Source organism: Tamandua tetradactyla, chromosome 23, assembly GCF_023851605.1.
Source record: "Tamandua tetradactyla isolate mTamTet1 chromosome 23, mTamTet1.pri, whole genome shotgun sequence".
NCBI lineage: Eukaryota > Metazoa > Chordata > Mammalia > Pilosa > Myrmecophagidae > Tamandua > Tamandua tetradactyla.
In genome coordinates this window covers 36,382,770-36,407,535 of record NC_135349.1, presented here as the reverse complement: position 1 = coordinate 36,407,535, position 24,766 = coordinate 36,382,770, and the positions used below count along the sequence as shown (strand labels likewise).

Sequence of the window (24,766 nt, the reverse complement as noted above, 5' to 3'; positions counted from 1 at the left end):
TGTTCAATAGACGCAAATTAAAACCACCTAATAGAATGGCTAAAACTAAACAAAACAAAAATACTGACAGTACCACGTGCTGATGAATATATGGAACAATTGAAACTATCTCATGGTGCTGGTGGAAATGCAAAATGGCACTGCCACTGCGGAAAACACAGTTTGGCACTTTCTTGTAAAGCTTTATATAAACTTCCAATATGACTCAACAATTGCACTCTTGGGCATTTATCCCATAGAAATGAAAATCTATTCACACAAATACCTGTACATGAGTGTTTGGAGTATTCTATTCATAATAGTCTTAAACCAGAAACAATCCAAATATCCATCATTGGGTAAATGGATGAACTGTGGTACATCCAGACAGTGGAGCTACTCAGCAATAAAAAGAAATGAACTATTGATACATCAACCAATTTGGATAGTTGGCATTATCGTGAGGCCAATCTCAAAAAGTTACATGCTGTGCCATTGCATTTATATGACAGTCTCAAAAGGACAACACTATAGTGACAATGAACAAATCAACAGTTGCAAGACGTTAGGATATGAAGAAGATATGACCACAAAGATATAAATGCAAAGGAATTTATTGGGGTAATGGAGAAATTCTGTTTCCTACTTGTAGTGGTGGATACATGAATCTATACATGTGTTAAAATTCACAGAACTATAAACAAAAAAATCAATTTTACTGTATATAAATTTTAAAAATAAAATATAAAATAATTAAAAATATAGTATCTATTTAAATTAAAAATACCTGGTAAATTATAAATATTTCCTTAATACTATAAAAAATTTGTATTTCAAACCAACAAGAGGTATGATCATGTTTAAAGGTGAAGCATTCCCACTAAAATTAGGAATAAGACAAGGTTGTTCATTATTACTTTTTATTTTAGAAGTTCTAGCCAACATAGTAAGAAAAATGAATGAAAAAAGAGGTATAAATATGCTAAATAAGGAAGGCAAAATATTCTAATTGCATAGATAAGATTGAGTACTTGGAAAAATGAGCATCAGCTGAAATATTAAAAATAAAAATTATTTGAATAAGAGGGTTTAGCGATGCATCAATAGAAAAAAAGTTGTGAGAGCACAGTGGCAGGCTTTTATAAAATAAGTAACTCATCTTCCAATAAAAGTTCAAATTCAGTAGTAATTAAAGGAAAGAATATTTTTTAAAAACTGGAAAACAAAATGGCATTTTAAATATGAAATTAATATTTAAAGCTACTATTTCTCAGGATTGTTGAGAGTATGAAGAATGAGTACTCAAATACTGCCCCACTAATTTTCATTACATACTCTTTGATCTACCCATTTCACTTTTAGGAATTCATCCCAAGAATACAAAATTATATCAAAAAATTTGGCCATAAAGATGTTCATCATAGTTGTATTTATAATACAGAAGCACTAGAAATGAGCTAAAGACTCAACCCTAAGAGTCTCTGACTTTGTCCTGTCTTCATACACCCCCAGTTGATGTCATTCATGGGTTTAACTGTCATCTACACATCAATTATTCCTGAATATAAATCCACACACCTCCAACTGAGCTCCTAAATTCCAGACTGCAATATTCAACTGCTAATTAATATTCCAGTTGGGATGTTTGCAGACATCGCAAACTCAATGTATTCAAATTGTTTTTTCTCAAGTTTGTCACTTCTCTTGTTCTTATGTCAGTGACAACAACATCCAATGAATTGCCTGAGCCAACAATCTGGAAGTCACACAGGACTCCCTCACTGCCCCCTGCCCCATATCAAATCAATCATGAGGTTCTGTTAATTCTACCTCCTCAACACATCTCTAGACTCCAGAGTCTAGAGTAAGGGGGGTAGGTGTTAGGCGTCTATGGCACTTAAGCCTTTCTTGAAGCAGCACCACAGTCCACCTGGTCTTCCCACTATCAGAGAGAGAGAGAGAGAGAGAGAGAGAGAGAGAGAGATTGAGATAAAGCCATGGAAGCAAGAAGCCAAAATCAACTATACCTGGAAGAGAAGGGAGAGACCAGGAGACACTACTACATGCCTTGCCATGTGACAGAGGAGTCAAGGACCACTAACAGCTAGTCTTCAGGAAGATTGGTTTGGACACTTTCCCAGGACTCAAAACCATGATAAAATAAATTCCCATTATTTAACTCAATCTATTTCATGGTATTTGCTTCAGCTTAGTTTAGGAAACTAAAACACTGCCCAACTATGGCTTTGGTTGGCTGCTCTATTCTATTTTACCCTGACAACAGATCTGGTTCTTTAATCCCCGACTTCCATCATTAGCATTTCAGCACATTTTGATGGTGGCTTGCTGAATCCAGAGTGTCAGAACCTGGTGAAAAGTCCAGTCAGAATCTGAAATTCAAACTATATTTCTGAACTGACTGAGGACAGATCCTCTTCCTCTCATCCCCATTCTGCCCCGGTAGAGTAAGATCATATCATACCATTCATCCACTCCTCTGACTTGGTGCTGAACTCGTAGGTTGTCGCCCACAGCTGCTCATAAGGCACTTTATTGGTCAACAAGCTCTGCAGAAGAGGGAAGGTACTCTTCTCCTTTTCCAACAGTTCCTCCTCCTTATTGATCAACTGCAGGGGAAAAAAAAAAAAAAGGATGCCTTTTACTGGGTAGGTGGCTCTCTTGAACCCTGGAAGCCACCAGTAGGGTCACAGCAACTGTCTCTTGGAGGTAGGATTATAGGTAGCTTAAATTATTTTTCCTCTACAATTATTTTATTTTTGAAAACCAAGTAGAGGAAGATGCTATGTGTATTTGGAGAGCAAGCAAAGGAAATAAGGCATGGTCTCAAGAAAGCCGTGACAGCTGAGATCTAGTTGGTTGAAGCTCTTGGATAATTTGCTATTTGCTCCATCACCTTTGCTCCCACGATACCATATCTCCATTTTTCACAATTTATGTTTGCATTTTAGCTGTTTACATGATGTTGTTTCCATATGCTGACTTGTCTCAAAGGCAAGAACTTTAATAGCAAAAGAACTTACTGACCTTTGGGGCAAGTGACAACTTCTTTAAGCCTTAAAATAGGGATAAATGGGAGATAACAGTATCCACCCCCAAAAGGATGTTACAGGCATTAAGTGAGCTACCACAAATGAAGCCCTTTGCACAATGTCCAGCGCACAGCAAATGTTTAATATATTTGAGAAATTACTCAGCTTAATTTCTTCCTTGTGTACTTGATGACTAAAGAAAACTCCTGGTATAATACAGGGGTGCAGAAGAAATTAGTTAAAAGTATATGAAAGAAGTGGTCAATCAATTGACCAATGCTGTCCCTTGACAGGTGCTGTCAGGAAAATATGAGATTAAGGACCAGAACATCACACTAGTACAGAGTTATCAATCCCAATCCCAAAACTTCAAACCTCAAATTCCACCAGCGCCTGGTCCAGGTTCTTTGATAGCTCATTTAGTTTTTCAACATTGTTCTTCATTTCTTCTGGTGTCATCACTTCCCGCTTCCTAAACGATTCCAGTTCCTTGTTGTATCCCTCAAGTTTTGACCCAAATTCCGAGCACCTGAAAGCAATCACATTTGGGATTCTCATTTTGTACATTTTCACAGTATCAGCATTGTTCACTGACATTTACTCCTTCAAGTCTGGGGAGAATTTGATCTTCTTGTTTATATATGTGTATATGTATATATGTATGTATGTATGTATATATATATATGCCAATTGTCCAAAAATAAAATAAATGAGGAAAAATAAATTCACCTACCTATAATCCCACCTCCAAGAGACAGTTTCTGTGAAGCTACTGGTGATTAAACATTTCCAAAAAGGAATATATATAAATTTATTAAACATATTTATTATATATAAAGTGCATTTATTAAATACACATACACATATATAATTTATTCATTATTCATTAGATATTTAATTGCTCAGTGCATTCAAGAAACTGCTCCAGGCTTCAGGGACATGTTTATGAAGTACACTGTTAGACTCCCAACCCTCATGGAGTTTGCATTTCAGTAGGGGAGACCCAGACAATAAACACGAATGATTAGATGGATAGATGAGTCAGTCCAGAGTGTTGTGGGGTGAATAAAAATGTATCTTCCAGTCCCAAACCATGGTCCTGTGAACATGATCTTATTTGGAAATAGAGTCTGAAAATGTGATTAGTGAACATGAGGCTGTGCTGAGTTAGGGTGAGCCCTACCCAGCATAAGGTGTTCTTATAAGAAAAGGGAAATTTGGACACACAGAGAGACACAAGAGGGGAAAACACCCTGTGACGACAGCGGCAGAGACTGAAGTGCTGCAGCTACGAGCCAAGGAATGTTAAGGACCACCAGCAAACCACTAACAGCTAAAAGAGGTGAGGAAGGATTCTCCCCTAGAAGTTTCAGAAGGAGCATAACCCTTCCAGCACCTCGATTTCAGACCCCGATTGCCCAGAACTGTGAAAAAATAAATTTGTTTTTTTAAGCCACCCAGTCTATTAACTCAGCCCTAAGAAACTAAGACAGACAAAAAATGACAAAATATTTCAGATAATAAGTGCTCTGAAGAAAAGAAAACAGGGCAGAGTGACTGGGGGGTGGTGGTGGTAGAACTGGAAGTCTACTTGGCTAGAGTGATCAGGGAAGAACTTTCCAGAGATATATCTGCTTCATCCGTATTACAAACAAAGCCGGCATCGAATTTGTCTCTCTTTCCCAGATGAGGTAGAACAGACACACTATTATGTGACTAGGCTCTGGAGCCAGTTAGCCTAGTTCAAACCTGTACTCTACCAACTTACAAGCTACATGACTTTGGAAAGGACATTAAACCTCTCTATGACTCAGATCCATAAAATAGGAGAGAAAAAGTGCCTACTTTAGTATTTAATAAGCCAACATACACAAAATCCTTAGACTTGAGCCTGGTATCAAGTAATTACTATGTGTGTTTGTCCTCATTCACTAGAATGTAAACTCTATTAATTTTGTCAATTTCATTCCCTGTTGTGTCTCCAGCACTTAATAGAGAGCCCAGCAAATTGCAGACACTCAATCAATATTCATTGATTACTGAATGAATGAATAAGTAAGTTTGCCATTGAGAACAGCTATGGTGACATATTATAAATTTGATTTAAAATGTGGCTATTATTACTTTGTATGTATTCTGTTACAGCAGTGCCCTAGTTTGAAACTGTCATGTACCTCAGAAAAGCCATGTTCTTTAATCCTCATTCAATATTGCTAAGTGGGATCTTTTTTATTATTTCCATGGAGATGTGACCCACTTACTTTATGGGTGGTAACTTTCAATTAGGTGGTTTCCATTGAGATGTGTCCCCACCCATTCAAGGTGGGGTTGCTTACTGGACCCCTTTAAGAGGGAACCATTTTGGAAAAAGCTTCCGTGCGGACAGAGCCCACACAGCCAGAGACCTTGGAAAAGCAGAAAGGAATTGCCTGTAGGGAAGCCATTTGAAGAAACCAGTAGAGAAAGTTAGCAGACATCACCATGTGCCTTCCCAGCTAAGAGAGAATCCCTGAACTTCAAGAGCTCTTCCTTTGGAGTTAATGTATCTTCCTCTGGATGCCTTAGTTTCTATGGCCTAACTGTAAACTTGCAACTTAATAAGTTTCCTTTTTAAAAGCTGCTCTGTTTCTGGTATATTGCATTCTGGCAGCTTTAACAAATTAAAACAAGCAGTGTTAATGTTTTTTTTCATTAAAAGTAATTGAAGGGAGTTCACTATAAGTGGTTTGATTTGGGCTTTATTACAAATTGCCAGCAGCCTGTAAGACAGCCCCTAATGATCCCCGCCTTCTGGTATTCATGTTTTGTATAATTCTATCTTCTCGAGTGTGGGCCGGACCTAGTGAATCACTTCTAAAAAAATGAATATGGCAAAAGCGATGGTTGTCACTTCCCAGATTAGGTTACAGAAAGACAGTGACTTCTGTCTTGCTCTCTCTCTGTCTGTCTCTCTCTCTCTAATGGAGGCCACCCTGTCATGTTGTGAGCTACCCTATAGAGAAGCGCAAACCTGCAAGTAACTGAATCTTTCCAACGAGTGAGCCTGGAAGTGGACCCTCTTCCAGTTGGGCCTTCAGCTGACTTTGCAACCTTGGCTGACATTCTGATTGCAACTTCTCGAGAGACTGTGAGCCAGAGACAAACAGCTCAGCTGCATCTGGATGTCTGACCCACAGAAACTATGATATAACAAATGTTTGCTGTTTTAAGTTGCCAAACTTGGGGGATGATTTGTTTTGCAGTAACAGGTAACTAATACACACTTGGAATATGGCCTGTATAGTTTCTGCTTCTTGAAATTCTTTCTCTTTCTTTTTTTTTTGAGTTCTAAAATATGGTCAATTTTGTGAATGTTCTAGATATTTAAGAATACTTATTTTCCATTCGTAGAACAGAAGATTTTATATAATCAAGATTATTAATTATTGCATTCCTTTATTTCCTTATTCAAATTTTATTTTATTCATCTTGCAACTATGCTATTTGATATATAAGGGTTGACAGCTGCCTTAACTTTATTTCACCCACATAAAGGAACCATCTTTGAATTATCCTATGTTTTTTGCTTTGACTTTTACTGTACCTCATACTGATATTGCTTGCTGACTTTGCTTTCTTTCACTTTGTCTTTTTCATGCTATAATCTTGTCCACATACAATTTATGTTTTCCCTCCTATCCATCAGAGCAGGAGATCAGAAATGAAATTAGATCAGTAGCAAGATTAAATCAGTTGTTAACAATTTATAGGAAATATAGAGGAATATGTTACATGACACCACAGAGACACAATCAGCAAAATCCAGATTTTAGGACAAATTACCTGGCTTCTTTAATAAATTGCTAGGTTAAAAAAAATAGGGAAGGGATGGGAGAGGGTCAGTCCTACAGATTAAAAGATATTTAAGAGATACATCAACCAACTATAATGTGTAGGCATTATTTGAATTCTGATTCAAGGAGGCAAACCATAAAAAGAAAATGTTAAAATTAGATCACTTTGGTCCCCAGATTAAAAACCTACAATGACTCTGTTGTGCTTTAAAAAGAATCTAAACTCATTACCATGAGCTCAAGACCTCCAACTCTCCAGCCTCCTTTTGCAGCCACCCGCTTCACACCTCAGATCCCTTACCCGTGCTGTGCTGTATTCCTGGTCTGAGCCTCCGCCACCCTCCCCTCCCCAAGTTTTCACTTAACTGGCTCCTTTTCCTCCCACTCTCGTCTCAAATAAGCCCTTTCCCTGACTTGCCCAATGAAGGCAACCACTGCACTCTGTTTCCCTATTCAATTCCTTGCTAACATTTATCTATTTCTTTTATCCTCCATCTCCCCATTTGACTGTAATCTCTCCAGGACAGCAGGGACTATGTACCTCTCAATGTCTGAACCCTGAGAGATGGGGAATGGTGACAGCACCACAAAAGGAAAGCAGGGAAGGTGGTTCACTGCTCCCTCCTCATCTGATTATTTTTCAACAAGGTTTGAAAGATTCAGGGATAAGAACACAAACGTCCTGGGAGAAGCGCCCTGCCTTTGTTTCTTTCTGTCTCTCTTCCTCTTCTCTGTTTTCTGAAAATTGTTTGTGTTTTATAAGTAGTTGTGATTTTAGATCCTGGCAGGTACTAATTTTAGAGAATATACTGACTGTTAAAAAAATTTCATTCACTCACTCATTCATTCATTCATTAAATGGTAAACTCTGTTGCTTACCTCTGATTAGAATTCAGAGTTAGAGCAAGGCATTGTTCTGTAACTCTGATTCCTTAAGGTTTTGGTGAGACACATCAGGTGTTCTCCCTAAGGCATCTTCCCATGTCCCCCCAAGAATGCTGAAGGGGGTTCGCTGCACTCTTACTGCAGAACAGCAGCTCACATGCTGAGCTGTCGGTCATGTCTATTCCATGTTGCATCTGGACCATGGAATCTACCACTGAATTGGGCAAAGTGGGGATAGGAGGTGGTAAGCTGATTCTTCTGTTGCCGACACAATTATGTGCTGCCGGGTGCCGCTGCACATCATTTAAATCCTTTTGGAGGTTCCATATATGGTACAAAGAGGAGTCTCCGATAAAAGCAGTTTTGAATTCTCCCCAGATGGTAGTGGAATATATGTTCAGTGTTGGCCTTAAAATGTTACTAACATTACTGTAATTAATCTTTTAGAATTGCTTAGCACATTATAGCGTCTGAAGTACTTTCATGTTCATTATATATCTACAGATCATTACATCCTCGGAGGGAGCCATTATATCCCCGGGAAGTGAGGGGACAGAGAGACCCCGGAAACGCGGAGGAGCGGGAATCATCATCCTGGAGGGGTTCGTAGCCCAGGAAAGACCAGGCTCCTGCGGAAGCCGAGGCCCGAGGGGGGCGAGGGGCAGAAAGCCCTTTCGCCACTCTTTACCCTCCTGCCGGGGCTCCCCTGGACGCACAGGAGTTCGCAGGTAAGGGAGCCAGGCCTGCGGGCACAGGAATTGGGGGGCTGGGGGCAGCAAATGGAAGGCAGCTCTTTTGCAGGCTGGGAAAAGTAGTTAAGTTTCTTGGAGAGGGACGGGATTATTTTCACAGACGGTGAATGAATAAATGAACACGGCATAGCCCTCCTTACGGGGCTGTCCTCGGATTTTCGCGGAGTGGACCCGAGGTTTCCGGGTTCACCAAGAGAGGGCGGAGCTCAGGGCTGCAGACCCCACCCCTCGTCGAGAGCCTCTCTAGAGCCGCTCCTCTGCTGACCCCTGCTGTCTGGAGCTTGGGACCCGGTCGGTGAGGTCAAGCAAAGAGCCGGCACCTCAAAAAGGGGGAAGCCTGAGCATTCTCTCGCCACAAATGAGAATTGTTCCCAATTCTCCCACAGCCTCTCCACGCTCCTCTTAATTCCAACAGCACTTACTGTCTCTAATCTCTCTCCAGTTTATAGTAAAGTTGTGTTCTAAAAGTATGCTTGCAAGCGCCGTGATTTGGATGTTAAGAAACATTTTTCTCCCAGAAAGTCATTGTAAAAAGGGAGATGGTGTTTGGCAGTTTTGAATGCCTCTTGTACAGTGGTTGTCACCAGGATACATTCTCAGATCATCTGGTTCACTCTTCAGCAGGAGTCAGGCTCTATTATTATCCCATTTTCCAGGTGAGGACACTGAGGCTCAAAAAGAGTAAAAAACTAGCTCCTCATCACCTCGCTTTGAGTACCTGTTTTGCTTCCAGGTTAGTTGTCAAAAATCAGTTCCATCCATCAGGCTGAATTCTGCATTCTGGCATCAGTATCCATTTGGGACATGAAGGATGTAGAATTTTGCTGGGGAGCATACTTAGGCCATGTTTGGGGGTAGCAACCAAATAGGTTTACCCTTCAACCCAAACTCCCATTCCTTCAGTGTAGCCAGTTTTAGCAAGAAGTTTGAAGTCAAGTATCTTGTCTTGAAATCTCTGCTTTTACCTACCTTTTTCCTTTCTTGAAATATTTGCAGGGATTATGACAGATGAAGTTGGGCAGTGAGAATTTCATGTTTGATGGTATGAATCTGCAGTTCATAAACAGTGTTATGAACTGTATGTGTGTGCCTGGATATGTGCATGTGTGTGCATGTGTCTGAGTGTGTGTGTGCACTATGTACTTGGCATGTGGCCCACCAGCACTGTCCAGCTTTTCAGTGTGTCTATCTTTTCCATGTCACTGGATGAAAATCTTTCTTTACCACCCAAACACATACATGTCTAGAATAGAGCATACTACACAGGAAAGACCCATAATAATAAGCACTAATTGAATTGACAAATAATGAATCAATAATTACAGTCATATGAGCACTAAACAAGACCAGCTGCAAAATAGGCAATTTCTCAGCCTCCTGCCATGCCTTTGTTATCCCTGCCTTGATATCTCACAAATCCGTGCTCTCCAGTACAAGGCTGACAATTTTGCTATTATTGTTGTGAAGGCCATTGTTACATGTCACTGCTTTTTGTCTTTTCTCTCTGAACTTCCAAAGTCCAATTATTCAAGGCAGGGGAGGAAAACATTGGCAAAGGTTAATACAGGGAAGCAGACTTAAAAAGAACACCCTTCAATAGGAAACGAAGGCAATTCCTTCCCCATCAGTTGTCTTCAGGCTTTCACCTAGGCATTGCTGTAGAGGACCCTTGATAGGACAGGGACCTGTGGTGTGGGTTTTGAAGCCTGGCCTCATTTCCAATATAACCCTTCTCTCCCATTACCTTTTAATCAGGTCCATCTCTGCCTGATCCCTCTTGCTAAGTAGCAGGTTTCGACTGTTTTCAAAGATATCTTCAATCTGGTCTGGCCAGAGGAACAGAGTGCTGTTCAACTTGATATCCTCTTCTGCAAAACATATACAGTCTGCTGTAGGATCAACTAGGCATAGGTCAACATGTGGGGAATTGATTCAGTAGAATAAAAGAGATCAATAAAAGTGGATGTGGGTGTGGCAAAGAATGGATAGGGGTGGGAGGCATTTCTGAAAGACTACTGTCCCCAGCCCATTATGGATGAAGGACAGCCAACATTTATTAAGTACTTACTAAGAGCCAGGCTAGATGGTAGGTGGTATCAACCCATTTTACAGATGGGAAAATAAGGGAAGCCGAGTGGTCAAGGTCATGCCGCTAGAAGGTGGTAGGATGGAATACGAATATAGGGCTAACTAACTCCAAAGCCTATGTTTTTAACCATTATGCTTTATTGTCTTCCCTGAGGGGTCAGAGTTGAGTCAGAAACCTGGGTTGAAATTTCAGTCGTATCAATCTGAGACTCAGTTCACCTTTAGTTAACTGGAAGTAATAAAATCAATGCCAGATGCCCTACCCATTTCATGGCTCTGGTTAATTAAAATCCCGTCCATACCCTTGGGAGTTTAGACCACCAGTGGGAGAGTCAAGCGTGTATAAATATGGTCAAGGGAGGGCACAGCTCCTGAATAGGTGGGTGGGTGGGAGATAGTTCAGTGACCTTTTCATTCCCAGTCCCCATCTTTCTCACCTATCACTCCCCCCTCCCATTATGAGCACCAACTAATTCACAGATATTTCCAGATGAAAAAGAGCTCTGAAACTTGGCTTTAGTGAGCAGACCAGTGTTTCCTTCAGAACTTGGTCCATGTACAAAACTCTAATTTGGTCCAATAAACCTTCAAGGGACCCTGGCCATTTCTTTCTTTTAAAGGTATGCAGGAGTGTGAAGGGGAGAGCCCTGGCCCCCGCAACAGCCAGGTTGTATTAAGTTCATAGACAAGTGCAATCTATCCATTTATAAAAAGGATTCTCATCTGGAGGTTACTTTTCCAGCAACACCAGGGCCAAGATGCCAAGAAAGGCATCTAAGAATTAGAAGGCAAGTCCCCAGATAGCCTCTTTTGTGTGTATGTGTGTGTGTGTTTTTCTAATAAGATTCCTTTTGTTTGTCAAGTTCCTGTGGATACAAGCGTGGAATTAGTGCCTCTAACATAAGGGGCTACGTGAAAAGCAGCTCTCCTGATATTTAAGAATGCTATAACTCTCTTTCCCCCAACTTCTTATCCCTAAACATATAAATATACATATACATTTGCAGATACATCTGTGGCATTGGACGTACGGGGCAGGTCTGCATAGTCCATCAGGAACTCTAAGCGTTCAGCTGCATCTCTAAGCTGCCTCCTGAGTTTGAAAACGGTGATGTCGCTGGATTTCTTTAAGAATTCAATAAGCACTACCAGCTCTTCAGTGTTGGCAGGAATCTCACTGACTTTGTCTGCGATGGTGCTGTACTGATTACAAATGCTTCAAAGAAAGAAACAGCTGTCAGCATCATCATTGTGATCGTCAGCAACTAAAATAACTTTCTCGTAATGACCCGTCATGCTGAACAGACATGATTCCAATTTGGAGACTATTATTATTATTTATTTGTTTGTTTGTTTTTTGCATGGGCAGGCACTGAGAATAGAACCCCACTCTCCGGTATGGCAGGCGAGAACTCTGTCTGCTGAGCCACCGTCACCCGCCCCACATTATTACTTTAAATGAACTTTTATTTTGATATAATTTCAAACTTATAGGATGATTGCCAAAAAACACAAAACTCATACAGAGAACTCCAATATACCCCCTGCCCAGATACCCAGATCCACCCTCCACCCACTTTTAATATTTTGTTACATTTACTTGCTCTTTCTTTTTCTTTCTTTCCTTCCTTCCTTTCTCTTTTCTTCCTTCCTTCTTTCCTTCTTTCATCTATCTAATTATCTATTTGCTTATCTATTTTCTAAATGTTTGAGAGTAGGTTGTACATATCATGCTCCTTGAATGATACTTTTCTTAAGAACAAGGATATTCACTGATATAACCACCTTAAAGGTCAGTTATATAAGGTTCAAGAAATTTAACACTGATATAAAGCTTACAGTCCATATTGCAGTATTTTTATATAATCCATTTATACATCATTTTGGGCATTTTCTCCTTCATTATTAGATCCAGTCCAGGATCATGTAATGCATTTAATTGTCACTGTTTCTTTAATCTATCTCTCTTTTTAAATTGTGGAAATATATATGTAATGTGAACTTTTCCATCTCAACCAATCTCAAGCCTACAATTCAGTACAAAGCACCGAACATTTACATCATACTACCTCAGAGGCAGTATGATTTAGATAAAAACAAAAACCCTTTAAGTTTTCTGTTGAAGTAGAGCACTAAATTAATTTGTAATCCCCCCTCTTAACAGTACACCAGTAAGAGTTTCTCCTCATGTGCTGCAGGTAATTCCTGGTGGCGTAGAGAAAGTTATATTCAATTACTAAGACCACCAGGTCTAACAGCCCCCTTCTCCTCTAACACAAACTTGTGAAAAATGATGTTATTTGGGGGATAACTTGAATATGCTCTAATTTATATAAAAGCTAATGGTTAATAATTGTCAGCATTTTTTTATTTTTTATTTTTTTTGTGTGAGTTAAATCATGGAGATTGTCAGCATTTTAATTATAATCAGAGACAAATTATCTGGAATGTATTATGTCTGGCCCAGAGTGGTCCTCAAAAGAGATGTTAGCAATAAGAGTTCCCATAGTTTTTGTTATTATTGTTTTATCAGTACATGTTGATGGTCATATACCAGGGATGAAAACCACTTTTCCAGACATTTTCAGTCCTCAGTAATCTTCTAAATGTATGAAGACCCCTCCATAATGGAGCTAATTTTATCAAACTGAATAGAAAATGATGAAAACACCTTTGAAGATGATGCTGGGATTTTAGAAATGAATTTTAACACAATAGTGACTATTGGAGAAACTTTCTGTAGAGAAAGAATATCTACTGTGTTCAGAGTATTCTTTAGTTCTAGGACTCACAGCTAGATTATATTCCCTGCCCTCCTTTGTTGGGTGTATTCATGCCAACTCAGTTCCAGCCTGTGGAAAGCGGGCAGCGGTTATGTGTGTCAATTGCAGGTGTGCACACTCTGTCCGTGCAAAGTCCTCCGTGCGTTTTCCTCCTTCCAATACTCAGTATGACAACACTCAGAATGACCTTGAAAGTTCTGTGTAGAAGATGGGAAGTCACCATCTGCCTAGGTTTCCAAATGCATGACTAGGTCTCTCCCATCAACCTGGCACTGCTCTGAGCAAGAAATAAACTTCTGTTGTGTTGAATCATGACAGCTTGAGTCTAGTTGTTATAGCTGTTAGCCTACCTACCTACTACAGGTAGATTTTCTCAGTCTGATAGATTCTTATCCCTTTGTATGAGAACGTGTAGAATGAATTTCAGGTGGCTGCTGGCTACCAACTTTTTGGAAGGGTGTAAAAGGGTAAGAGCAGACTGAGTATGAGACCCTCTAAAAGGGCCTGAATATGGGTAGATGGTATCAGGAATCTGATCAACACAACACCATTGCAATATCGAGGGATAAGTTGAAGACAGGAAGTATTGCCTTCCACATGTACCGATAATCTAATTTTTTTTCTGTATGCTGTATGGTGGGGTTCACATTTCATTCTTTTTCCATGTGCGTATCCTGTTATTGCAGCACCATTTGTTGAATTTTTGTTTGTTTTTTCTTTCTTTTGTTTGCTTGCTTGTTTGTGTTTGGGAAGTGCATGGGCCTGAAATTGAACCCGGGTCTCCTACATAGCAGGAGAGAATTCTACCACTGAACTACCCTTGCACCCCCACTTCCCTGATAATATAATTTTTAATCTAAATAGGGCTACTCTCTGTTTGGCTTGGTGATGGCATAAGAGAGACCAATAAATCCTGCAACAATCTGTGGCCTCTCTCTACCCTCTTGTCGCTGTTTGGGCAAGACAGCTACCCCTGAAGAAAACTGCAGCCAGACAGATGGGATAATTTCTTAAAACCCTGCTCAGTCCTTGCATTTTTGGCACTAAGCTTTCTCACTAAGCAACTAAACAGTGAACTTTGTAGCTTGGAGCCAGAAGTCTTAATTTTGAATTCAAGTCCTTCCATTTAGTAGCTGTGATCCCCGACACGCATCAGTCAATATTTAGGGTCATTGTTTCCGCAAGTTTAGACAAATACATCTATAGCGAGTAGGACTGGCATGATCACTTTCTTATAATGTTGTTCATGGTGCCCCCTGCCTGTGTGCCCAGGGCGCTCCATACTATGGCATGCCTAATTTTTGGAAACAGGAACCTACCCCCACTCAGCAGTTACATGATAGTGACATGGCAAAGTTAGGGTTTGGATTCAGGAGACTCAAATTCAAACTCATCTATTTGGGCAAGTTAGTTTTCCTTTCCGGGCCTCATTTTCTCCTCCATAAAGTAAGGGACCTAATGAAAGTTTTACCTGCCTTACAGGTTGTTGAGAAGTTCAAATGAATCAGGGTCACTCTTTTTAAGGCGAAAAGAAATTTCAGAACTCAGCCACCAACATGGCAATATCTGCATCCTTAGAAATCCCTGGGTTCTAAGGGGCCCTTATTTTCACTTACCTTTAAAAGGCCAAAATGAAATGATACATTTATTTTAATAAGGGTAGACCCACCAACCATGTTGCTTTGATTTGGCAGGAACAAACCCATGATTGCTTAAGAAAAATGATGTGACTGTTCACACTTTCCAAATAAAGTATCTTAGTATTGTGAAGGCTGAAAAGCATTTAGTATCCTAGTCCCAAACTCTCATTCTCTAGGTGAAGAAACTGAAGATCAGAGAGATGAAGCAATTTTCCCAAGGACCACTCAGCAAGTAAATGGAAGGACTTGGATTCAAAATTAGGTCTTCTAGTTCCAAGCGAAGAAGTTCACCACTTAGTTGCTCAGGGAGAGAACTAAGTATGACAATTAAGAGCTTGGACTTTGGGGACAAAATAAACCAGATTAAATCCAAGCCATGCCATGTGCTAACCCCTCTCTGAGTCTTAGTTTCTTCATTAACCAGTGGAGAGAATAATGCTTACCTTTTAAGGCTGTGGCAAAGATTTTAGCTCACTAATATTCAGAGTACTTACATGGTGCCCTGCCTTTCACATGTGCTGGATAATGGTAGCTATTATTATCGTTAATTTGCTGATGAGCTTCTGATAAGTATTTATCAGAATACTTTAAATTTAAAGTACTATAAAATGTTGAAATAATAGGTTAAAGTTCTATGTTAACATAATATATAATATTATTATAATAACAATAATAATAGTGATCATTATTATCAAATCATCTTAATCTATAGCTTAAAGTACTCCAAGGAAGAGAGCTAGAATCACCTGGACTAATCATTTTGTATCATGCAAACAGAGACATTGTCACAATCAGCATCCATTCCCTCTTCTGGTAGCCACACCCTATATTTTCTCGGGGAACCACCTGTCTTCCTCTTGAGTGATTGGTTCAGGGTTTCACAAACAACCCAAGTTAGGCTGGTGTCACATGGACCAGGACTTTTGCAGGACTGTTTTAAAAGAGACTTTTTTCCCTTCTGTATGGGAACCTGGGAGGATGTAAGCCTAGAGCTGCTGGAGCACATAAACGGGAGAGGGCATACCCAGGAACACCCAGCCAGCCCAGAGGAAGGCAGAGCAGAATAAGGAAAATACCATCCTAACTGCAGTGTCAAGGGCCTGGACCAGCAATGTCTGAAGCTAACAACTCCTGATTGTTTCAGTATGCAAGTCTCCAATTCCTTATTTTGCTTAAGCTATTCTGAATTGGGTTTCTATTCCTTATAATCGAAAAAAAGTCTTTGCTAATGTATAATAATTTATCAGTAAAAACTGAAAGCCCAATAGAGAACTCGGAATCAAATGACACAATTCCAGACCTATACAGAGAAGCCTGACATAGGAATGGTTCTAAGGGGTACCCGAGGGCCCCCGTGTTTCGATGTATGTGCTAGATGGTGAGAAAGCCCTTTGACCTCAGTCAGCCAAGCCCAGAAGCAGCTAACATTTCTCTGAAATCGCTTGCAAGAAAGTGATTTCAGAGAAGGAAAGACCAGAAATGAATTGCCACAGGGCACTCTCCACCCTCCTGCTCCAATCTCCCCTGTAGTCTCTCCTGACTCTTCAGCTTCTGTCTTCAACCTGAATTCCCCTGTAGTTCACTTTGGGGGCAGAAACAACTTGGACTGGAAGTTCAGGCTGGAAGATGCTGGAAGGTACAAGTTCTGGCCACTTTCCCATTAGCCTGTTCCCTGTCAAACATCCTTGCTATTGCTCCACACAGAAGAACAATACCTGGTGTTGGTGTCACGGTTTACATCCACTTGGAACTGAATCAGCCGGTCTTTAAGATTTTGGGCTCGCTCGCAGAGATCGTAATGTAGGGTCATGGCATCAAGGCAGAACATGGCCAAGGGCACAGTAATGTGCATAGATGCAATTCCATTTCTCAGCTTTTTAATGTCTTTGATCCTCTGTTGAAAGGAGCACATTCATTAGCTTAGTTTGCCTTTTAGCCTCAACCCACCTCCACTCTCAGTTCCACCCTGGCCGAGCCTATCCAGTGTTGAGCAGAGTTTATATTCTAGTCAAATATGTATTGACTGCTCATTGGATTGCCTGTAGCACATGCCACCAAAGCATGAAGTGTGAAATGGCATCTCCTACCTGCACAAAATCCTCAATTTCATGATTTTCTTTCAGGAATGCAGTGATGTTTTGCTCTGCCATGTTATCTAATAAGTCATCATACTTTTTGTATACATTTAGGTATCTTCCAAATAGAAGAGGAAAAAAATCAAACACACACAGCTACAAGTCAGAAAATCAAATCAGATTGGCAAATGAAGAGATAACATTTTTAGAATAACCCAGTTCAGGAAAGAGAAATATAATGTGGCAAAAGTTTCATTGAACTGGAAATTCAGAACTTTGGGATCAAATTCCAGCTTTGCCACTTGGTAGCTGAATGAACTTGGACACGGTCTTTTGCTTTTTCAAAGATTAGTGTCCTCAATTATGAGTGGAAATGGTAATTAATACCTCATCAGATAGTTGTAAGACTTAACAGTACTGTTCTATGCAAAGCAGTTAATACAAAGCTTAATGTAGAATGAATGTGCAATAAATATTAGTTCCTTTCTTTCCTTCCAGACCTAAAGTTCTAAGCCTAAAGTGAAAGATGAAAATTTGGAATCTGTGAACCTAAAATCTACTAAATGAAATTAGATTTCCTCTGTCTGCTATCAGGTCATGCAAAAATGGCTGGACAGATTTCCCTACAATAAATGGATGTGCTTAGGATGGTTTGACTTGAAATAAGTTTGAAAGATGATACGGAGTGAGCAGAATTAACTCTGGCCCCAGTGGGATGCTTCTAAGAGTTGACCAACACTTCAAAGACTCTGAAACTGAGGTACAAGGAGAAGGCCTAGAGCTGTCTGTCCAGGAAGACAAACTGTATGTATAAGACCTCACGAACAGAGAACACTAGGGTTTCAAACAGAAGCCCCCAAATCAAATTCACGAGGGCAGAAGTTCCAAATTCTGGGGCCAAGATTTTCAGACTAGGATAGCAATAGGTTTCAACTGGCAGCAATATTATGCCCCAGGGAACAACAGACCAAGTCTGGAGACATTTTTGCTTTTTAGAACAGGGGGTGAGGGTAGAAATGTTCTAGTGGATAGAGCTGGGGTTATTGGTAAACATCTTATGGTGCACAGGACAGCCCCCAATAACAAAGAATTTTCCAGTACAAATGTCAATAGTGTCGCTGGTAAAAAACCCTGGTTAGGATGACCATGCATCCTGGTTGGCTTGAGACAGTCCAAATTTACACCTTTTGTCCCATGGTAATTGTTAATAGCTTCCCTTTCATGCTCAAAGACTCCTGTTTGGAAGCTACATTGTACAGTTATGCCAAAATGGTGATGGTTCACACAGGCAACTATAAGAGGTGCTGCAATGTGATGGCTAGCGAGCATGGACTATGGGTTCAGATGACCAGTCTTCAACCCCTAAATCAAAAAAGCTCTGAAAACAAAAAGTTACTTCAAAATTCATTTGGTAGACAAAGCTGGCTTAACTTGATGCTAGGCTATTTATATGAATATCAATACATTTGATTAAGGGGCACTTTCTCAGACCTCACAAGGGTCGTGGCATAATATATGTTAAAGACAATATATTACTTTTATAAAATCCAGACATTTCTAAAGGCCCGAACCTATCTGTTCCCATGGCTTTCAGATTGTGGAGGTGAACCTGTAATTGAATTACAATCTTGGCTCTCCTATTTATTTGCGGTATAACCTTGGGAAAGTTATGGCTTCGTCATCTATAAAATGGAGATAATAGTAATACTTATGTAAGTGTTGATTATACTTATTATTATGTATATGTTTCCTGATGTGAAATAGGGATTATTTATTTGATGATGTTTAAAACTCTAAATCAACGCAAAAAAAAGGCTAATTGATTTGTACCAAAGTTACGACGAAATCAACTTACTTGTGGGGGCCAACTTGGTTTTTCTGAAATACCTTGAAAGTTTGATCCACAAAATCAGAAACCAGTTTTTCTTCAGGGCATACAGTACCAAGAACCAGCTTATAGCCTTTCAGCTCCGGGAAAAGAATAGATTCCACCTAAAGAGTAGAAATCACTTTTGGATGTCACAGAGGAAATATCACCCAAATCTCCAGTGAATTCATTCCCAGGACACTAGCTGCACTTTTACTCTATTTCCCCTTGGTTAGTTCCAGAATCATTCTGCTGTTCCTTTTACCTTTATTCTCTCTTCTTCCCCCATTGCTTGGATTGGTCATCTTTCAAATCCCTGTAGCTCTCAAGTCTCATGGCCTTATTTATGACAAAGAAATTGGAGAATTCGAATTCTCAGAAAAGATACTCTTAGTGCTTCATAATCATAAAACCATGGCTTTAAAAAAAAAAAACCCTTAGCTGAGAGGAGAATCTAATACTTCTCTTCCTTTGTTTACATCTGTGAAGATGCTCTCATTGACATAGGCTGCAAAGTCTTTGATAAGGGACCCACTGCCTTCCACTGTCTGCCTCTTTAAGTAAGTTTTTAGTGACCAGTCCCTGGAAAAGAACTTCAAAGTACTTTACTGAGTTATGCACCTTTGATAAGAATGCATCAATGTAGAGAAAGGGGAAAGCAAGTGCAAATAATTTTTGCTCTCCCTCTTAAACCAATCCAAATGTTTCAATGCATTTGAGGAGCAACTTCTTTGCTGTGGTCAGTGGTTGAAAGCAAGGAGACGGAGGGGCTGTCATTGGTCCATTGTGTTGAAGAAATGGTTTAAGGCATACAATGGATGTGTCCAAACCATGCAACAGATAAATGGGAAATAGATTGTCTCTTGGGAGAAGTCAGCATCTGAAGAAGGAAGAAGAACCTCTTTTTGCTTTTAAATGTGGCTGGTTCTCTCAGGTTCTATAGAGCAGCTTGTAAAATGGAGCCAAGAATGACAATGCCCTTTCCAGACAAGTAGTGGTTACTTTCTGCTTCTCTCCCTGCCTCTGTGATCCTGGACTCCTTGGTTTTGTTATCGCCTTCAATACTAAAACCTGCAAGTTTCCCAATTTTGGCATGCCCTGGCATTTCCACTGAGAGAATTCCATTAGGAGAGAGACTCACCCTAGCAGCCATTTCCATAGTAATTTTTTTTTTCAATTAATAATCATTTTTAGTTTTATAAAACCCTTTCCTTATCTCATCAAGCTTCATTTTATTTCTGCCTCTCATTCACCTCTTTTCATTTCAGTCTATATCAAAGCATCCATGTTTCCTTGTTTTCACTGCCAAGATGAATATTTCCTAATATTTACTTTGGTTTCCTTTAGTAACTCTCACATTTTCCTTCTGCACCCTGAGTGTTCTCCGTCTGCACCTGGAGTGCTCTATCCTCTCTATTTCCAAAAGCTTCTTGTTGACTGTTCTGCTCAAACTTCTTAATTCATGTTTAACCATAAATAAGGTAGGACTGGGAGGAAATAAGGTTATTGTCCACGTGTTGCTATTAGAACTCTCTTCTTAGCTATTCAACTTGAGGGATTTGCTCTTAAAGTTTCACTATCAGTTCAGAGACAAAACTAAACTGGGGGTTGGGGAGGGTTCACCAAATGGAGAACTCTGAACCTGTGTTGTTTCTTCTTATAGTCTGGTGAAGTTATTGGCATCAGTTTGGCCCTGCTTCAATACCTGGTATAAACTGTGACCTATGGCTATGGCTTCTTGGCATTACAATCCCTCTAAATCTAGTACCAGCCCTGCAGCCACAAGAGTCTTGGGCTTTCCCAACCCAGCTGCTTTCAAAAATTGCTGATCAGCAGCAGTGAAGGAGAACTCAAAGTGCTGTGTACTTTTCTGCCCTCAAGCCCCACACTTATCCCTCCAAATTACAGGGTCTTCCCTTTCACTTCCTTCCTGTGGATATTGGTTGTAAGAGAGCTGCCTACTGTTTCCTCCTCTTCCATATGCACTGTTTTCTGGTTAACAAGGCTTGGTTGGGTTTAAAACCCCAAAGTCAGAGTGTTATGGTGAAACCAAATGCAGTATTTGGCTTCACATCCTTCCATACAAACCACAACTCTAATCTTGAGCTCTTAGAACCCTCTAGATACAGAACTGCAAAGAGCAGCTGCGTATGCATGAAGAGAGAGTGAGACAGCACAGGTCTCTCTCCTCTGTGAGCCTGGACCTTAGCTCTTACCACACCAGTGTCCCAGAAGGAAACAGAAGACAACAGAGCTCAAAAGGGTCCATGTGGATGATCCTGCCTAGTATTAAAAGTTTGCTAATCAGTGTCTGGAATCTGAGTAGTAATTCCTCCCTAGAAAGGTAACTTAAAAGGGTTGGGGATGGGAAGGGAAGCTTCATTCTATCCCCTAGAAGCCTACACTGGTTTTAAAAAACAAAACAAGACAAACTTACAGAACTACAAGACTGAAATTAAATACAGTCTTCTGGAAAATCTGGACAAGTTCATGGCAAATGATCTGTAGTGAATGATAAAGCCAAGGTGGATGTGGATTGGGGCTCATCTGCCTTTTTAAGGTTGGTATCATGGAGGGAACAACACTCTCTAACAAAGTAACTCCTAGGGCACTTGTTAGAAGCACAATTCTGGGCTGCACAAGCATTTCTTTATGACTCATATCTTCTTTCTTTGGTCAAGGGGGTCTACTCAGGATATATCCTCAAAAGTAAAGTCCCCCTCTGAATATCGCACCAAGAATGCCTTGTACAAACAGTCACTTTAAGTATATTGTATTCAATAAGAGAATAAAAATATAAATGAATGAATAAGTGAATACTATACCTTGGGGATCCCCTCAGAGTTCTTAATAATTTCCAAGAAAGAGTTGTGTATTAATTCCCAGCATTCATCAACAGATGGGTTAAAGACAATAATGGGTTCATTTACTTCCAGTTTGATCATGATTAGTTGAGGTATAAAGAACGTCATCTCTTGGTAGGGCTCCTCGAAATCATTCCCATCCTTCAGGAGACACAGGTGTGGAATCGTCACAAAATGGGGCATTCCAAAAGGAAGGGATTCTTAGCACTTCATAGTGCTTTATGAGCACCAGAAAAGGAAGTGAAGGGTTTGAAATAGGAGCTGGGTAGAGCTTAGCCCACCCTGAACTCCTCCCTTGACCATCACTCAAAGTCTTTAATCCGTGTTGTTTACATCGCTTGGAAATTCTTGCCTTCTAGTCTCTAAATCCTATAAAATTCAGCTAAAAATCCCTACCTCTGGGAAGTCTTCCTGTCTAGACATATTCTCTTCCTCTCTGAACATTCATATTCCCACCTCCTCAATGGTGTTTTCATTTTCGGTTTTGCAGAGATGTATATGCCACATCTTATCTTCTCTGTGCTAATCGAGAGGGCTTAATCTGTGTCTGATTCATCTATCTCCTCCAAAATATCTAGGACAGCTTTTAGCAAATAATAAGTAGGTGTTCAAGAAATATTTGTTAACTGAATCAAAAGTATATAAATGGTTATCTGGGTACCTCAAATGGAGTTGCTAGTAGCCTATTTCAGACACTTAAATTGTCAACCTTCTGAAAGCAGAAACATTGATGCAGATATATTTCTAATACCCCACAAAAGCTAGAAACATAAAATATATTTAATAAATTGCAATGTCTGATGAAGATTGCCATGGGGCAGCTACAAAGTAACTGTCCAAGTAATCAATTTTAGATTAAGTCTGCTTGAGAATGATTAATAAATATTTGTTAAACATCTGATGTGTAACAGATATCTGTGAATTTTCCTTTCCCTCATGTGCCTTTTACTCTTCCATTTGTGTGGAATTTCAGAGGGAGATTTATTTTCATATCCACGTTGCTTCAGCTTAGTAAAGCAATGATTACAATGATATCTATAAATTGGTCTTCTTTAGAGGACAGACATTGCAGTTAAGATTCAGTGGCATTGGTTTCTCTTCTTGTGTGTGTGTGTGCAAAGGATTAACTTTATGTCTCTACTTCATTTGGAAAAATGTTTAGAATTTAACCTTGTGAAACCAGATAATATTGAATATTTATTACTCTTTTTATGGTAAAATATGTATGTGGTATAAAAATCCAAGGGAATATTTCTTGATCTCTATGCTATTTAAATTTAGGGTATGCTTATGACACTTTGAAAACCAAGGCATATAGTTTTTACTTTTTGTTTCAACTTCAGTGAAGCAGTTTCATGGAAGAAGTTATTAATTTGGTCAATACGGCCGTTTATCTTTAGATCTATAAAAACCCTTGAGAAGAGCCCTTCCTTCCAAAGACCAAAGACCAAAAGTCAATCCCTGTAACAAACACATGCAGCATTCCCTAAATATCAAGTCATAGGTTCTAGCAAACCTTTTTTCAGCTTCTTCCTTATAAAGGAGAGGGTGAAAACTTGACCCCCATACCGTTAGAGGTGGTATTCCATTTTACGCAATCTTAACATTTTCTTAACTACTTCTTCATGTATGTAGATTTTTACCAATTTAAGTGTAGATAACTATCCCAAGAAAGCTTGTTCATATTTAAAGAAATCATTTTTATAAACTAAAAGTCACCCAATGTGGCTACAAATCAAGAATTTTATTTTAAGATCTGGCTCACAGCTAAGGAGATATATGATGGAATACCTGATTCTAACTGGGTTGTTTCCTCACAAAAGGGCCTTTTACCAGTCTCCTACGTACCTTGTGTATCATGAAAAAGGAAACAAGGTCCTCGAGAGACTTAATCACCAACTCCCTGAGCTGGAGTGACATGAAGGATGCAACAGAAGCAAAATATTCCTCAATGACATGAGAGGAGTCATAGTCACTCTTGGGAGCAAAATGGATCCACTGTTCCTTCTGGGTAACAAAAAGTTCAGCACTGGTGGGGATCCACCTGTAATGATAGGAGGACATCCAAGTAAGATGCTTCTCTGAGCTCCTAGATGCTCTGTCAGTCCTCCTGCACACTCCCCAACAAGACAGATGGCTCATTCCCCACTAAGTAGTCTTGTAAATTGGCACCTCCATATCCCTGCCTGCCTCACCCACCACCACCCTTTTCTTGGGGATAAAGTATTAAGATCTGAATTCAGAGATTTGTCTTTAATTAACAGAACCAAATCGACAGAGGACATTGTTGACACTTCCTACTGAGTCTACATGTTCTTCATTATAGCCACAGTATTGGGGTGAGGGGAAAAAGGAACTGGAATGATTCTTTTTATCTTCTCCCCCAAGCAGGTGACTGGCCTCTCATTTGGACTTTGGAGGGGAAAAGAGAAAGAGGATAAGAGGAAGAATACTTGGGATGAGAACTCCATAGTGGTGGTGGCTACCCAGAACTTGAGAGCAGAAATTAGACACCCAAAAGAAGAAATGGATACATCACTATTCCTTTCTTCCCACTCCCTCAATTTCTAATTCCCAGTGGGAACCACTGCTCTGTGGCTTATTTATCCCATCATGTTTCCTCTCTGTTTGCTAGAAAAATATTACCATCAAAAAGTACTACAGAGAGGTACTAATAACAGTTGTAGTCATAGAGATAATAATTATATTATTGAGTAGCTACTATATTTCAGCTATTGCATGTATATTTCCTCTAACAGATAATATCATATATGGTAGGCATTAATATCAACATTTTGTACAAAGGAATTTCCCTGGCTTTGGATGCAGTCCTGCATGTATTTGCAAAGGAAAAAGGAATTGTCTGGGTGAATGAAAACCCCATAACCTTGTCAACCATAGGCTGCTCATCTGGCTATCTGAATACTAGTCATTCAAATGCATTGACCTA

The 24,766-nt window shown here is 39.7% G+C and overlaps 1 protein-coding gene across 2 annotated transcripts in view; it reads right to left on the bottom strand.

Annotated features, from left to right (window-relative positions):
• The window catches only part of DNAH3 (dynein axonemal heavy chain 3), a 220,557-nt gene that overhangs the window by 153,239 nt on the left and 42,552 nt on the right, over window positions 1-24,766 (bottom strand). For both annotated transcript variants that reach the window (XM_077141603.1, XM_077141602.1), the window contains exons 10-18: window positions 23,665-23,860; window positions 21,778-21,957; window positions 18,941-19,077; window positions 17,098-17,203; window positions 16,726-16,904; window positions 11,619-11,803; window positions 10,244-10,367; window positions 3,405-3,558; window positions 2,462-2,606 (exon numbers count right to left, since the gene is read on the bottom strand). In XM_077141603.1, the coding sequence (XP_076997718.1) occupies window positions 2,462-2,606; window positions 3,405-3,558; window positions 10,244-10,367; window positions 11,619-11,803; window positions 16,726-16,904; window positions 17,098-17,203; window positions 18,941-19,077; window positions 21,778-21,957; window positions 23,665-23,860 (1,406 nt within the window). The remainder of the gene's footprint in view (window positions 1-2,461; window positions 2,607-3,404; window positions 3,559-10,243; window positions 10,368-11,618; window positions 11,804-16,725; window positions 16,905-17,097; window positions 17,204-18,940; window positions 19,078-21,777; window positions 21,958-23,664; window positions 23,861-24,766) is intronic.